The sequence below is a fragment of the Rhinatrema bivittatum genome, chromosome 3 (genome assembly GCF_901001135.1).
Source record: "Rhinatrema bivittatum chromosome 3, aRhiBiv1.1, whole genome shotgun sequence".
Taxonomy (NCBI): Eukaryota; Metazoa; Chordata; class Amphibia; order Gymnophiona; family Rhinatrematidae; genus Rhinatrema; species Rhinatrema bivittatum.
This window is the reverse complement of record NC_042617.1, coordinates 58,113,675-58,128,472: the sequence shown is the minus strand read 5'-3', so window position 1 is coordinate 58,128,472 and position 14,798 is coordinate 58,113,675. Positions and strand designations below refer to the sequence as shown.

Here is a 14,798-nt window from a genome sequence, read left to right as displayed (position 1 = left end):
TTCTTCTGGCTGCTTATACATTTCATTAGCGCTTAAAAAGGAGAGAAAACGCATGCTGACCGAGGCTGAAAGCCTTTAATTGTCTGTACAGGATGAAGCAGAAACGCAGCAGCAGCAGCAGCAGCAGCAACAGCAGCAGCAGCAACAGCAGCAGCAGAATAAAGAGGTGGATAGCCTCACCCCTATCGTCATGCCTGTGTCTGTGCCTGTAAAGCTTCTGCCACCTGAACCCGTCCTGCAGGTCAACAGCAGCCCAGTCACAGACCAGCCCGCCAGCTCAGTGTCCGACGACGAGATGCCCGTTCTCTCGAGGATGACCTCCTCTCCACCCAGCTCTCCCAAAGCGGCCAGCCCCTGCGCCTCTTCTGTGAGTGCTGCCCCTCCCGCTGCCACCCCCCCCCCTCCCCCCGCCAGCTTGCTCCTTTTCCAGGCCTTTGCTTTTTAGTGGGATGACGGTTTAAAGAGAGATTCCGGGAGCTTTCACGTCGCCCGAGCTCCAGCAATGAAAACCAAATAACCAAGCTGGTAACAGGTTCCTCTTCTTGTTTTGTTGCAAACATTTGCGGGTTAAGAAACATTACTAAAAAATGAATAAGAAAAAAAAATCACATATATATATATATATATATATTTTTTTTTAATGAGTTTGAGAAATATCAAAATCTGCTTGTTCCAGTGTCACGTAGACATGGTTCTTGCATGAAGCACAGCCCGATCAGAGAAGAGTGGCGACCTCCTCTCCTGCTCTTTTATTACTCCCTGCAGGAAGATGAATACACAGCAAACACAACTATCACAATATATAACAAGCCTCTTTTTTCTTGTCTTAAAATGTGTATAATGCTGTGGCAGAAGGCAACTCCAGGTTTCAAGTTGCTATCAAGCTTTAAAAAAAAAACGTGCCAGAAGGAAGCATTTTCCATAAAGTGAAAAGCTCATGGACAAGGGGGTTCTCATGGTGCTGAAGGGAGGGAAGCTCAAAAGGAAAGCGAGAAAACGGGGACACTTGAAGCAGATGTCCAACAGAGATTCCAGGAGCGTAAACGGTGGCAGAATTCAGGAATGCACCCCTAGTGATGAATTGTGTAAGACTTGTGAAGGCGCAGTCGGCAGGCACAAATGGGCAGAGTGGGTGGACCCAGTGCTCCTTTTCTGCAAACATCTTCCACTTTTCTGAGTGCCACACATCATTCTAGTTTTCCTTAAGTTTTCAGAAAATAATTTTTTAAGAGTAAAGAAATCCAGTTTTGTTCCATTTTTTTCAGGGTAGAATTATTTAGTTAAGAACAGGAAAAAAAAATATTTTTTTTTCATTCAGAGTCCCTTTGTCTATTTTTTTTTTATATGTGGGTTTTTTATGATCTAAGCGTTTTTCAGAGATAAGTCTCTTACAGATCTATTTGTTAAGCTGCGGGAGAACAGCATGGAAATACACAATTTTATCATGAGCTAATTCCTCAGAGATTCAAATTTGGTACTTGAGTACTGCAGTTTAGTAAATCCTAGGGAAATTTTCCTTGTGTTGCTGAGGCCAGGAAATTTGCACGTTCCTGGCCATGGCAACGCACAATGGCAGCCCACCATCCCAGGCTGCCCTGTTAAAGGGCCCGCAAACCCCTGTAATAAGTTCCCTCCACTGCCATACCAAAAATCCCTAATGGCCTCGAAAGGCAAAGTTAATGCCCTCATCCTATCCACCCAGAACATACAACCCCTTCCTCAGGTGAGTAACCTCATCCCCCAGTCTTCAAAAATCATCCCCTCCCCTTGCATCATGATGTCCAAAAGGCCAGGAGCAAAACACATTCACTTCTACCCTGCTGATGACAAAAATCAAAATGATGCAGGCTGACTCTCCTTTGACCTGCAACTTGAGGCCAACTGGTGCCATTTTGGAGTATGGCCCTAGGGGGAGCCAGGAGGAATTAGGAATTGCTCTTTTGGCACCCTCAGTTCTGGGGCAGGATGCAGGGGTTCCCAGGAGCAAACTTGGGGTGGGGGAGGGTGATTTTTGAAAATCCGGGAGTGAGCTTTGGAGACAGGGGCAGGGTAATTCACTGAGAGGCCTTTAACTTTGCCTCCGTGGGTCAGTAGGGATTTTTTACTGGAGGCTGAGGAGGCTTTCAACAGGGACTTGTGACCTCTTTAATATTGCCAACCCAGTAGCTTCGTTAGGAACCTTAGCCTGGCAGTGCTCGCAAGGGAATGATAGCTAACTTTCCTGGAGTAGAGCACTGTGCAAAGATTTTTTGCGAGTTATGTTACTCATTGGATTGTAAGCGCTATGGGCATAGGGAAATACCTACAGTACCTGAATGTAATCCACTTTGATGTACACTTTGAAGTGCTGAAAAGCGGAATCTAAAAATGTAACAAAATAAAAATAAATGCAGTGCATTACCATGCTTGGCCTGTGGGAGGGGATGTGCCGATATTTCTGATAGTTGTGCTGTACCCAGCACCAAATAAATGCGCTTAGCAGCAGGAGGAAGCCTTTTTCCAGAAAATCTGCTAAAATTATCTATTCGGGTTTGAAAGCTTGTCTAGTCAGGCATGCGCCGTCCCTGCCGAGACAATAAGCCACCCTGAGTTTTGAGCACTGGGGGTACCCCTTTGATTTGCAGTAAGTCTAGGTTAACTTGTAAAGTAGCATTTGAGAACTGGAATTGCCTCTCCGTATGCTATACACATGCCAGAGAAGAGATTCTCTTCAACAAAGCAAAATGTGGTACAGAAGAACTGATGCTCTGGCTTTTTGATGTAAAATCTGGATCCATTATTTATCCTTATTTGGAACTCTCTTCCTATCTCAGTAAAGCAAAGGGGTTTATTTGCTTTCTCCTGCATTTATTTGTGCGTATTTGGCTTGGTGTTGTTGCAGTGTGCTAAATGACTTTCTTCCTAAGATGAAGCATGTTTTTCTCTGTTGAAGAAAAAAATGTATTTCATTTTAACTCTTTCTCTTTAATGTTTGTTTTCTAGCCCGTAGGGACAATCACACGAGCTAGCTGCTGCTTCTAGTGCGAGAGAATGAATTGCTTGCAAAACTTCCCCGAAATATGGACATTAGAAGGAGCATTATTTTCAGCCTGGCTTCCGTCAGGGAAAGATCTTTGCCTCTGTGTTGTCTGTCCCCCAAGTCACCAATAAGTTTTGAACCGTACACACGATTTCAGTCAGATTTGGGCCACAGAGATTGTCGTCCCTGTGCCCTTCACACTTCCAACACTTAGAATCCCTTTTTTCTTTTTGTTTATGGTAGGAAAACAGTCCAGTTCATTTCAGCTGAGTTGAAATCTCCAAGAGGTCAGAGCACATTGTGGCATCATCAAGCATTTAAGAAATCTGTCCTGTCATTGGTTGATATCTAGCATTTTTAAAACTGCCTTTCCATTGGTTAGTGCCTGTGGTTACCAGCTGACTCCGTTTCTAGCCTAGTTTCTTACAGAGCAAAACCATCTGCGATATTTAATGATCTGCTTTTTATTTATCATACAGAAATTCACATAACAAATGTTTTCGTAACCAGATAAATTTCGGTAGCAAAGATGAAAACCTAGTACTGGGGACGGGAGTTGTCGAGAGAGAGGAGCACATGGGATCGGGGCAGGGAGACAAGGTAGGGGTGAAAGAGGAAGACCAAAGGAGGGTGGAGGGTTAGGGTTGAGAGAGATAAAAACCCAAGGAGAGCAAATCGCATCGAGAGGAGGTTCATACGGGAGGAGAGGGAGGACCAAATGGGATGAGAGTGAAAGAAGCCCATGGGATCAGGGAGGAGGACCCGAATGGGGGGGGAGAGGTAAGGAAGAGACCATGAGAGAGGAGGATCCATGGGGGTGCCGCTGCTAAGAGAAAGGATGATCTGAGGGTAGGGGAGGATGTGAGAGGCTCCTAGGGGTGAGATGGGGAGAGAGGAACATAAAAGACTGGGGGAATGGAGGAGCAAGGAGGATCTGGGGAGTGGATTATGTTGGGTGAACCTTATGTACATTTTGTTAATATGGTTTGGTATTATGAGGTATTTAGTGTTGGCCAGAACAGTTTATTTATTTGGGGATTCATTTTGAAAAGGTTTCCCCAAATAAAATCAGCCTGTATACATGTAAGTAGCGGGTCCATGCCTCGCGAGTATGGACACACTTGCTGTGTTCTGCCTAAATGTTAATAGGGGAAAAAAACAGATGGTTTGGGGCATTCTGGGTTGGGATTTAGAATTACGAGCCCAAGTCTGGATTTGTCAATAGATACGCATTATGCCTGTGCCCAGGGCAGCAAACATTTAGGGGCAGCAGGGTGGCTAAAATTTGCTGTCTTTCAGCCTCGCTCAATCTCATTCAGCAGAGAACAGCCCTCTGCTACCTTATAACAGACCCTTACAGGGGCAGGGTGAAAAGCACCTAGGGGCAGCAAAATCCTAAATTTGTCCTTGCTCACAAGTTGTTATTTTGTAAGCAGTATTCGCGCATATATTACCGAACATGTCAGTGTGCTGTTATACCTGTTAATTAAGTCTCAGAAGTGAAATTGCACTTGTCTTTGTAGTTGTATGGGAGGTCTGGGGTAAGTGGTAGGGGGTCAGGGTGAAGTGCTGGTGGATGTGTCGGTGACTTGGAAATTGCAAGTACATGCACGAGAATTTTAAGAAGTGGAATATGTGCATTCTTTCTAAAATACCTGTCTCTGCACATCTGATACAAAATTGTTCAGAGTAGTTAAATCACAAGCAGATTGTGATAAATTGCAGGAAGACCTTGTGAGACTGGAAAATTAGGCATCGAAATGGCAGATGAAATTTAATGTGGATAAGTGCAAGGTGATGTATATACAGAAAAATAACCCATCCTATAGTTACACAATGTTAGGTTCCATATTAGGTGCTACCACCCAAGAAAGAGATCTAGGCATCAGTGGATAACACATTGAAATCATCGGTTCAGTGTGCTGCGGCAGTCAAAAAAGCAAACAGAATGTTGGGAATTATTAGAAAGGGAATGGTGAATAAAACGGAAAATGTCATAATGCCTCTGTATCGCTCCATGGTGAGACCGCACCTTGAATACTGTGTACAATTCTGGTCGCCGCATCTCAAAAAAGATATAATTGCGATGGAGAAGGTACAGAGAAGAGTGACCAAAATGATAAGGGGAATGGAACAGCTCCCCTATGAGGAAAGACTGAAGAGGTTAGGACTTTTCAGCTTTGAGAAGAGACGGCTGAGGTGGGATATGATAGAGGTCTTTAAGATCATGAGAGGTCTAGAACGAGTAGATGTGAATCGGTTATTTAGTCTTTCAGATAATAGAAAGAATAGGGGGCACTCCATGAAGTTAGCATGTGGCACATTTAAAACTAATTGGAGAAAGTTGTTCTTCACTCAACGCACAATTAAACTCTGGAATTTGTTGCCAGAGGATGTGGTTAGTGCAGTTAGTATAGCTGTGTTTAAAAAATGATTGGATAAGTTCTTGGAGGAGAAGTCCATTACCTGCTATTAATTAAGTTGACTTAGAAAATAGCCACTGCTATTACTAGCAACGGTAACATGGAATAGACTTAGTTTTTGGGTACTTGCCAGGATCTTATGGCCTGGATTGGCCACTGTTGGAAACAGGATGTTGGGCTTGATGGACCCTTGGTCTGACCCAGTATGGCATGTTCTTATGTTAGGTTTATTACGTGCATGTGTTATAATTATCATGTGCATAAAATATACCCGTGTAATTTTTTTACAATGGATAAAGTATGCATTTTCCTGTATTAACAATATACAGTATGCGTGTACGTTTGGGCAGTAATTTGTGGTATTTTATAACATTGTGTGACTCCTGCCACAGTTTACAAAATGCCAAGGTAAATCTCTGCAGGCCCATTGGCTTTTTTAAGTGATGTAGGTCATAGTGTTATGGTTAATGGTGTTTGGGTGGATCCTTGGACACTGTGGCAGCTGACCATGCCCACGGGGGGCAGTCCCGTAAGGTACCAAGGTGTCAGGCTAGGCTCTGGACACACAAACACAGATTTGAATCTTTTATTAGACAGTTTTGTGAACCACCAGAGGTGGCAGTAGTGAGTAGTAGATGTTGAGCCCGGCTGGGCAGGTCTCCCACAGAACGCTGGAACAGCGAATCCTCTGCTAGGCTGTGCTGTAGTGGAAAGAGTCTGAGAGTTATGAGTACACAATGAGAAGCATACAGAGTCCCAGGTAGAAATAGGAGAAGCTCCGAGACAGGGAGAGCAGGCCCTAGAGGAGCGAGTACCTGATCCCTTTAGAGTAGAAAGAGACTCAGCTGTAATGTATTCACATAGCAGTAACAGAGATTCCACTAGACGAGAGGTCTGGCACTGGAGCGGAGGGCAGGCCCTCGAGGAACGAGTACCTGGTTCCAGCGAAACAGTACTGTGGAATAGATGGTATCTGTACTCACAGATGGAAAGCTGTAGGTGAAGTCTTCCAAGCTGAAGGTTAAGTGATGCAGGCAGTGACTCAGGGAACATGGGCCCTCAAGGAGTGAGTACCGGTTTCCTGAGTGTACCTATGAAATAGAAGAGGCCCCCGAGGAGCGGGTACCCTGATAGTAACCCCGAGGGGTGAAGAGTTCCAGGAGAGCTGGAGTGGCAGAGTAGCTTTGGTATGGAGAGCGAATCCCATCCGTAGCAATACCGTTGCTAACTCGGTGAGCTAGCAAATGCAGAGAGCTTAAATATCCCAGAGATGTGACGTCATATCAGGGGGACGCCCCTGAGGATTCGCGCCAACGTGAGAATAAAGATGAGGGAGGCGTGCACGCGCGCGCCCTAGGTACCTTGGAGGAGCATGGTGTGAGGCAGCACTAAATCGTTCCTGGGACACTGGAGAGGACGGCAGACAGATGCTGCGGAAATTAGGGTTCATGAAAAGTTCACACATCTTGGGCACGATATTCAGCCTTCTCTTAGGACAAGCAGGATGGAAATCCTCACAAGTGGGTGACATCATCAGATGGAGCCCAGGATGGACAACTTTTATCAAGGTTTCTAGAAACTTCGACTGGCTTAGCATGCCACTATCCACGCATCCATGCGAGGTCCCTCTTCAGTCTCTTCTTTTCTGCGCAGCTGTCATCTCGCGGATGTGGAGCTCACACGCTTTTTTCTGGAAAACTTTCCATGTTTGAGTTTTTCTCGGTTCTGTTCCTGTGTTGGGTCCCTCGACATCGTCCTCGCCCTAGTTAGTGGGGGTCGTGATAAGTTTTTGCATTCCTTGTGGTCAATCCCCGACGGCACTAGTTCCCGGTGACAGCCAACTATCGACCGCTCATCGGTTACTTTTTGAAATGGCGTTGTCAGGGTTTCGTCTGTGCCACCAGTGCCCTCAGACCAGGTCCATTACAGACCCTCACAAGGTCTGTATCTTGCACCTGGGGGCATCACACAATATCAGGGGGTGTCACTTTTGTGCCCAAATGACCCCAAGGGTCACGTTGTGCACCTTGACAAAATGGAGAAGCAGTTCGGCCTCAGGATGTCTGGACCATCGACATCGGGGACCTGGACACCCTTGGGGAAAGGGGAGCCAGTGGCTGCCAGCCCCGTACTGTCTTCTTCTCCGCCAAGTCCCCAGGTCAAATTGGGTGCTGGGGACTGACCTGTCTGTTTCTTCTTGTTCCGGAAATCAAGGAAGCACCATCATCAGTCTTCGTCCTCGCATGAGACCAGGCTCTGGAAGGCACCGGCACCAACCGAGATGCTCCCGAAGCGGCCCTGGCCTGAGGAGGTGTCGCCCTCCATCAAAGCTGGAGGCCCAAGGTGGTCCCCACCAATTCCGGTGTCGGTCACCGGTCTCCCTCGGGGCTCCGAGGGAGTCCAGGGCATGCCTTCTCCTTCTCCTCTAACTGTCCTTTCTTCGGCAGCATTTGAGGAAGAGTTAGAGCACAGAGTGCATTGGCAGTCGGACAAGCCCTACAAGGCATCGAGCCGCCAGCCCCATCTGGGCTGCCACCAATGACGTATCCTGCACCGTAGATGCTAGCACCATTGCTGGAGTGCTTGGACTTGCTCCTTGTGCGCTACCAACGAAGCTGATGCCAGTGCCTCGGGCACCCTCGATGCCCTGGGGATCACCGATGCTGCCCCTGTCGAAGTCCAATTCCCATTGCCGTTTCCTCAGATGACGGTGGGCCATCGAGACTGATGGCTTTGCTTTCAGGGCTGACCCCACAGTCAGCGTTGCTCAAGCCCCTATAGGGTCCCTCGAAGCACCTGGGGCTCCCAGTGCCGTTGGTGCCTCGGGCCAAGGGCGTAGTCGGGGCTCCCTGACCAGTGACCCCAGGCATCCTGAATGAGGAGGATGCCCCGTACGACCCATGGGGGATGACGCGTCCGAGTCCTCGGAGGACTCCTCGGACCTGCCCTCTGAGCTGTCTCCTCCAGAGGAGAGACATCGATCCCCTCCCAAGGATCTGATATTTGTGAGCTTTGTCCAAGCCATGGCAGAGTTTGTCCCATTCTAGCTCCTGATGGAGGAGGACTCCAGACACAAGATGCTGGAGAGCCTCCAGTTTGTGGATGTGCCTAAAGAGGTGGTGGCTGACCCGGGTCATGACATTTTTAAGGACTTGTTTGTCCGGCTCTGGGAGCACCCCATCTCAGTATCCCCTGCTACATCTCTCGGAGTCTGACCTAAAAACCAATTCAGGATACATCTTAGTGCTGTTGAGGTTTACCACCAGGAAGTAGATAGTGCACCCGTCTCGGTACACCCTATCGTGGGGGCACTTCATGCGAGGCCTGCTTCAACTGAAACCTCCCCTGAGGACCCCGTGGTGTCCTGGGACCTCAGTCTAGTCCTGGCCCAGCTTATGAAGGCTCCTTTTGAGCCTCAGTGCTCCTGTGTCCTAAAGTTCTTGACCTGGAAGGTCATCTTCCTAGTGATGGTCACCTCGGTGCGCAGAGTCATCAAACTTCAAGCTTTGGTGTCATACCCACCTTACACGAAGTTCTTTCATGATAGGGTGGTTCTGCGTATACATTCTGAGTTCTTGCCAAAGGTGATAACAGATTTCCGTCTGAATCAGTCCATCGTCTTACCTACCTTTTTTCCAAAGCCTCATTCGCACCAGGGTGAAAGGGCTCTCCACAGTCTGGATTGCAAGAAAGCCTTAGCCTTTTTCCTGGAGCGGACAGCAGGTCTTTGGCAATCTCTGCAACTCTTTCTCTCTTTTGACAGAAACCGGTTGGGAGTTGCGGTAGCCAAGCAGACATTGGCCAACTGGCTGGCGGATTGTATCTCTTTCTGCTATACGCAGGCGGGACTGCAGCTGGGGGGCCATGTCAAGGCTCACTCTGTTCAAGCCATGGCAGCTTCGTTGGCCACTTGTGAGCGGTCCCCATGGATGAGATCTGCAAGGCTGCGACATGGAATTCCTTCCACACCTTTGCCTCACACTACCGTCTGGACAGGGACGGCTGACGCGATAGCAATTTCGGCCAGTCTGTCCTCTGGAATCTTTTTCAGATGTAAAACCCATCTCTTCCTGCCTCAGGCCCATTGTTTGGGTTCAGGCTGACTCCCTCTGTTACCAACAGCACCTCGGTTGTTATACCTATTGGCACCTGGTTAGGTGACTGTTGATCTTCTTGCTTCAGAAACAGCCTGTAGCTAGGTATTCACCCACTTGTGAGGACTACCATCCTGCTTGTCCTAGGAGAAAGCAGAGTTGCTTACCTGTAACAGGTGTTCTCTTAGAGCAGGATGTTACTACTCAGAAAACCCGCCCACCAGCCTGCGGAGTTGGGTTTCTCCTTGTTTATTTTATTTTTTTTGTAATTCTATATTAGAGACTGAAGAGGGACCCCGCGTAGGTCCCTCTTCAGTCACCCACTTGTGAGGACTAACAACCTGCTGTCGTAGGAGAATACCCGTTACAGGTAAGAAACTCTGCTGTATCCAGCTAAGTTACGAGGGATAAGAGTGAATATCACTAGTTATCTGGTTAAATTAACTGGATAAGTAGTTCTGCCTTGACCCACCCAGTGTCTGTCCACTTTTTATGTGGCTAAAAGATAGCTGGCTAAGTGACTTATCTGGATATCCAGCAGCCTGCTAGATAGCTGGATAAGTCCTACTTACCCGGCTATCGACTGCTGAGTGTGCTTTGAATATGCCGCCCCTTGGATTTATTTCAGGATCTGTGTTTGCTAGAAGTCCTTGGTCACGTGGCAGTGTCCCCAAACTCTTCTGGGCGGATAGAGCTGGGCACCCCCAAAAGGTTCATTGATTCAAGAATGATATGTGCCAGGAAAACATTTCCCAGCTTTCTAAGCCTATCACAGAGAACTGCGGGCTGTCCTGGTGTGCTGACACATTGCTTTCCTTCCTTCTGGCACAAATCTGAGTTTACTACATGTGATCATTTTCTTTAGACAACATGTGAGCAAACTGAATCAGTCTGTATCAATGAATCCTTTACCTGGCTATCTAGCAGTTATTGTTTTTGGCAAGAGGTAAGAGCTAACATAAAAAAATTGAAAAATGTAACTTTTTTTTTTTTTTATGGCAGGGCCAATGTAGGCTGTATTAAATGCTTGATCACTTTCTTAAAAAAAAACCAATACTCTGTTCCTTTTTTCACCTAAGTAATAGATGATGTTGAAATGTAAATGTTTGATATTTTGGACTTGATTCATTAAGACTTTTTTTCACATTCAGTGTCAATGGCAAAAGATCTCTATGATTAAGGGCCCTTGATCAGCAGCACTAAACATACTTCTTCCCATCCCCCTCATCTGTGCTTTTTCACCATGAAAAAATACCAATTTAGCATTTCTCACCCATTCCCCTCCTCCACCCACTTTTAGGGCAATTGACTGGCACTTGATTATTCTTTACTTTCTTTTGTAAATTTGTTACTTTGATCAATTGTTATACCTGTTTTTGTAATTTTATTCTTTTAATTTTAATTTGATTTTTATTTTATTATTTTGTTCTTGTGAACCGTTTTGATAAAATTTTATTTGTAAAAACGGTATAGAAATACTTTTAAATAAATAAAATAAAATACAGGCTTCTTAAAGACAGGGGAAAACAAAGGTGGGGGATGGGGTGGGGGGCAGGTCCCCAAGGGGAAAATAAATGAAAATTTGGGAAAAAAAATTGAAATCCCTACAGTAGGAAATTTAACCTCCACGTATTTCTTTAAGAATGAGAAAGGTGTTCTTTATCATCAGGTTAGCACGCCAAAGGTTCTGTTGGGTACATTTATGAAGTAAGTTTCTTACTAGTGCCAGTGCAGAAGCCCATCACGACAGCCAGTATGGCATCTACGCCCTATCTCTTGACATGTGGACCGCATGTAGCACTGCGCGCTGTGCATAGTTCGCACATGCCCAGACTGGCTTTGGTGAAATGCACAAGCACTAAAGCCTTTTAGGTATACATGTACGTGTGATTAGGGAAGGAGCTGCAATCGCACATCCAGCTGCTTCAGCATATATGTGCAATGTTCACATATATGGGAAAACTAAAAAAAAATGCTGAAAATGGAAAGTATCAGTGTTGTCAGCATAAAGGAAGCTTCTGTTCTTTTGCAGAGCTAATGACCTTATCATACAGATACAGAAAGAGCTGGACTGCTTTTGAACTGTATGTAACAGAGAGAACCCAGTATTAAGGACTATTTACCCACCCAGTCTGCCCTGTCTCATGTGCCATCTATAGAAGCTTGGCTGCCTTCATTGTTCTACCCTTGTCCACTACCTTCACTCCCATGCCCCCAAACCCAATGCATTAAGCATGTCTCCCAGCTGTCAGCTGTACAAGCTTGACTGCCTGAAGGATATTGCTCCTTCTCCCTACCTGGAAAGTGTATCCAAGCCAGGCTGGAATTCATTCGAGGAAATTTGTCACTCTCCCCCTGATTATATCTTGTTCTCATTTCATGTTGGTTGATCTTGCCTCCTCTTTTTGGAAGGTTGATGTAGCTGTAATGCTGCTCTGCGTGAGCTGGCTTTGAATTCTCCTCTTTTTGGCCCACAGCTGTTACACATGACTGAATTCATAGTTACATAACTAGCTCAACAATCGGGCCTCCCTCTCCCGATCTCTTTTACTGCTTTTCCCCATCTGCCCTTACCACTGCCCTCCATATCTGTCCCAAGCAGGCTTAAATTCTGCCACAGATTTAGTTTCTATCACCTCTGCTTGTTACGATTCCTGCCCGCGGAGTTTCTCCCTGTGAGCAGGCCCCTCCACCTAACTTACCCGGACAGACGCTGCCAGCCCTTGCCTTCCCCCGACGCCACTGGACCCAACTCTTCGCAGCCTGGAGCTGCCGTTGTAGACGCCGCTGAGGTCCTTCTCACCGCGGCTTGGGAGCTGCTGCTGCCGCCTTCTTTTGCGCGGCCTAGTGCCACCTCCGAGACATCTCATGCGCCAGGAGAGCCGCTGCTCTCTAGTGGCCTGGAGGCCGCGTCGCTGCTCCCACCTTCGTGGCAGGGCCACCAAAGTCTTAGTCGTCTCTGCGGCCTGGAGGCCGCTGTTCTTTACAGCATGGAGCCGCCTCGGATCCTCTATGTGCGGCAGGGAAGCCGCCTCCTCCCGTCGGGGCCTGTGCAGAGGCCTGCTCCTTGTCCTCTTCCTGTGTGGCAGGCTGCCACTTTCCATGGTGCTGTTTCTGCTTCCTGCTTTCCTTTAGGCGCCAGTGCACGCCTCTTCCCTATCTTTAAAGGGCTGGCGCCAGGAAGTGCTTGCAGCCCCACCAGAAGCCAGCTCCACTCAGTTTCCTGCTTCAGCCATATAAAAGGGCCCTGCCTGTCTTCAGTCAGGGCCTTCGGATCGGGTTCCACAGTCGTCTGTATCCTCTTCTTCGGTTCAGGTCCTCTGTGGTCTTCTCCTGCTTTGATGGCTCCGTTTTCATGTTCCAGATGTCTTCGATGTCCTGGTCTTCTGTCGTCTTGATGTTCCTAATGTCCGATGTTCCTTCGTCCTCCAGATGTCTTCATGTTCCTGATGTCTGATGTTCCTTCCTGATGCCTTTGTCTTCGCCTCTGCCTCCAGTTCCTTGGTTCCTTGATGTCCACTTTCCCGGTGTGCCATGGTCGTGGTCCTTGACCAGCCCATGGGCGGGCTGTATAGGGTGCCTCATGGTACAAGGCCATCTTCTCCTTCGTAGTGCAAGCCTCTGAAAGACTTTTGCTTGTCTCCTGAGTTTTGAATCCCGAGTTGCCTGAAGAATCTTGTATTTTGAATCCTGAGCTTGTATCCTGTCGTGCTCTTCGGAGTCCCTTGCAATTGCGTCCATCCATGTCTAAGACTCTGTTTGAACCTGCCCCGCTTCAGTGTGGTCCATGACCAGCCCTGCGGGTGGGCTGTGTAGGGTGCGCCCCGGTGCAGGCCTCTTCGGGATCTTCGCCATGTTCCAGTCTCATCTTCTCCACACCTCGTCTAGAGCCTGCTTCAAGCCCAGCATGGTCAGTGATCAGTCCCTCGGGTGGAATGTGTAGGGCTCGCTGCCTCAACCCAGCTCTTGAACCTCGCTCCTGATTCCTGGTCTTCAAAACCTTGCTCCTGAATCCTTGTCTGCTGTGTCTTCCGCCTATGTCTTCGTCCAAGAGTCTTCACCTATGTCTTCGTCCAAGAGTCTTTGCCTGTGTCTTCGTCTAAGAGTCTTCCATGTTCCAAGGCCTCCATCTGCCCTTGTCCTCTGTCCAGCCTGCCGCTTATTGCCATTACCCAGCGGCAGGTCCGAAAGGGCATGGAACGATCAGAAGACTGTTCATTGACCAACATTGCGTTGCTGGTCTTCTTGGGGCGTGCAGGTCCGGTAGAGGGTCAGACCTTCAGTCTCCTTGTCTCTGCTTGTTATGGTTATTGATGTTTGGGTGGATCCTTGGACACTGTGGCAGCTGACCACGCCCACGGGGGGCAGTCCCTTGAGGGACCACGGCGTCAGGCTAGACTCTGGACACACAAACACAGATTTCAATCTTTTATTAAACAGTTTTGGAAACCACCAGAGGTGGCAGTAGTGAGTAGTAGATGTTGAGCCCGGCTGGGCAGGTATCCCCCAGAACACTGGAACAGCGGATCCTCTACTAGGCTGTGCTGTAGTGGAAAGAGACTGAGAATTATGAGTACACAATGAGAAGCATTCAGAGTCCCAGGTAGAATTAGGAGAAGCTCCAAGACAGGGAGAGCAGGCCCTCGAGGAGCGAGTCCCTGATCCCTTAGAGCAGGGAGACTCAGTGGTATTGTACTCACGCAGCAGTGACACTGATTCCACTAGATGAGAGGTCTGGCACTGGAGCAGAGGGCAGGCCCTCGAGGAGCGAGTACCTGGTTTCAGGGAAGCAGTACTGTGGAATAGATGGTAGTTGTACTCACAGATGGAAACTGTTAGTGAAGTCTTCCAAGTAGAAAGGTTTGTAGATGCAGGCAGCAACTCAGGGAACATGGGCCCTCGAGGAGTGAGTACCGGTTTCCTGATAGCACCTGTAAGAAGCAGAAGAAGCCCCCGAGGAGCGGGTACCCCGTTAGCAGTAAGAGTTCCAGATAGCGCTGGAAAGGCAGAGCAGCTTTGGTACCGAGAGCGAATCTCATCCGTAGAGTTACCATTGCTAACTCGATGAGCTAGCAAATACTGAAGGCTTAAATATCCAGGCAGCGTGACATCATCTCAGGGAGCCGCCCCTGAGGTTCGTGCCAACGTGGAAATAAAGATGAGGGCGGCATGCACGCGCGCGCACCCTATGGTACCTTGGAGGAGCATGGCGGGAAGCAGCACCAAAGCCGGTCCGGGGACGCTGGAGAGGATGGCAGACAG

The 14,798-nt window shown here is 47.9% G+C and overlaps 1 protein-coding gene across 5 annotated transcripts in view; it reads left to right on the top strand.

Moving 5' to 3' along the window:
• Positions 1 to 14,798, top strand: part of TRERF1 (transcriptional regulating factor 1) — a 394,859-nt gene that overhangs the window by 279,063 nt on the left and 100,998 nt on the right. For 3 of the 5 annotated variants that reach the window (XM_029593299.1, XM_029593300.1, XM_029593301.1), the window contains exon 7: positions 92 to 367. The exons of 1 other annotated variant lie outside the window; for it this stretch is intronic. In XM_029593299.1, the coding sequence (XP_029449159.1) occupies positions 92 to 367 (276 nt within the window). The remainder of the gene's footprint in view (positions 1 to 91; positions 368 to 14,798) is intronic. One more of the 5 variants, XM_029593302.1, reaches the window with a different exon arrangement.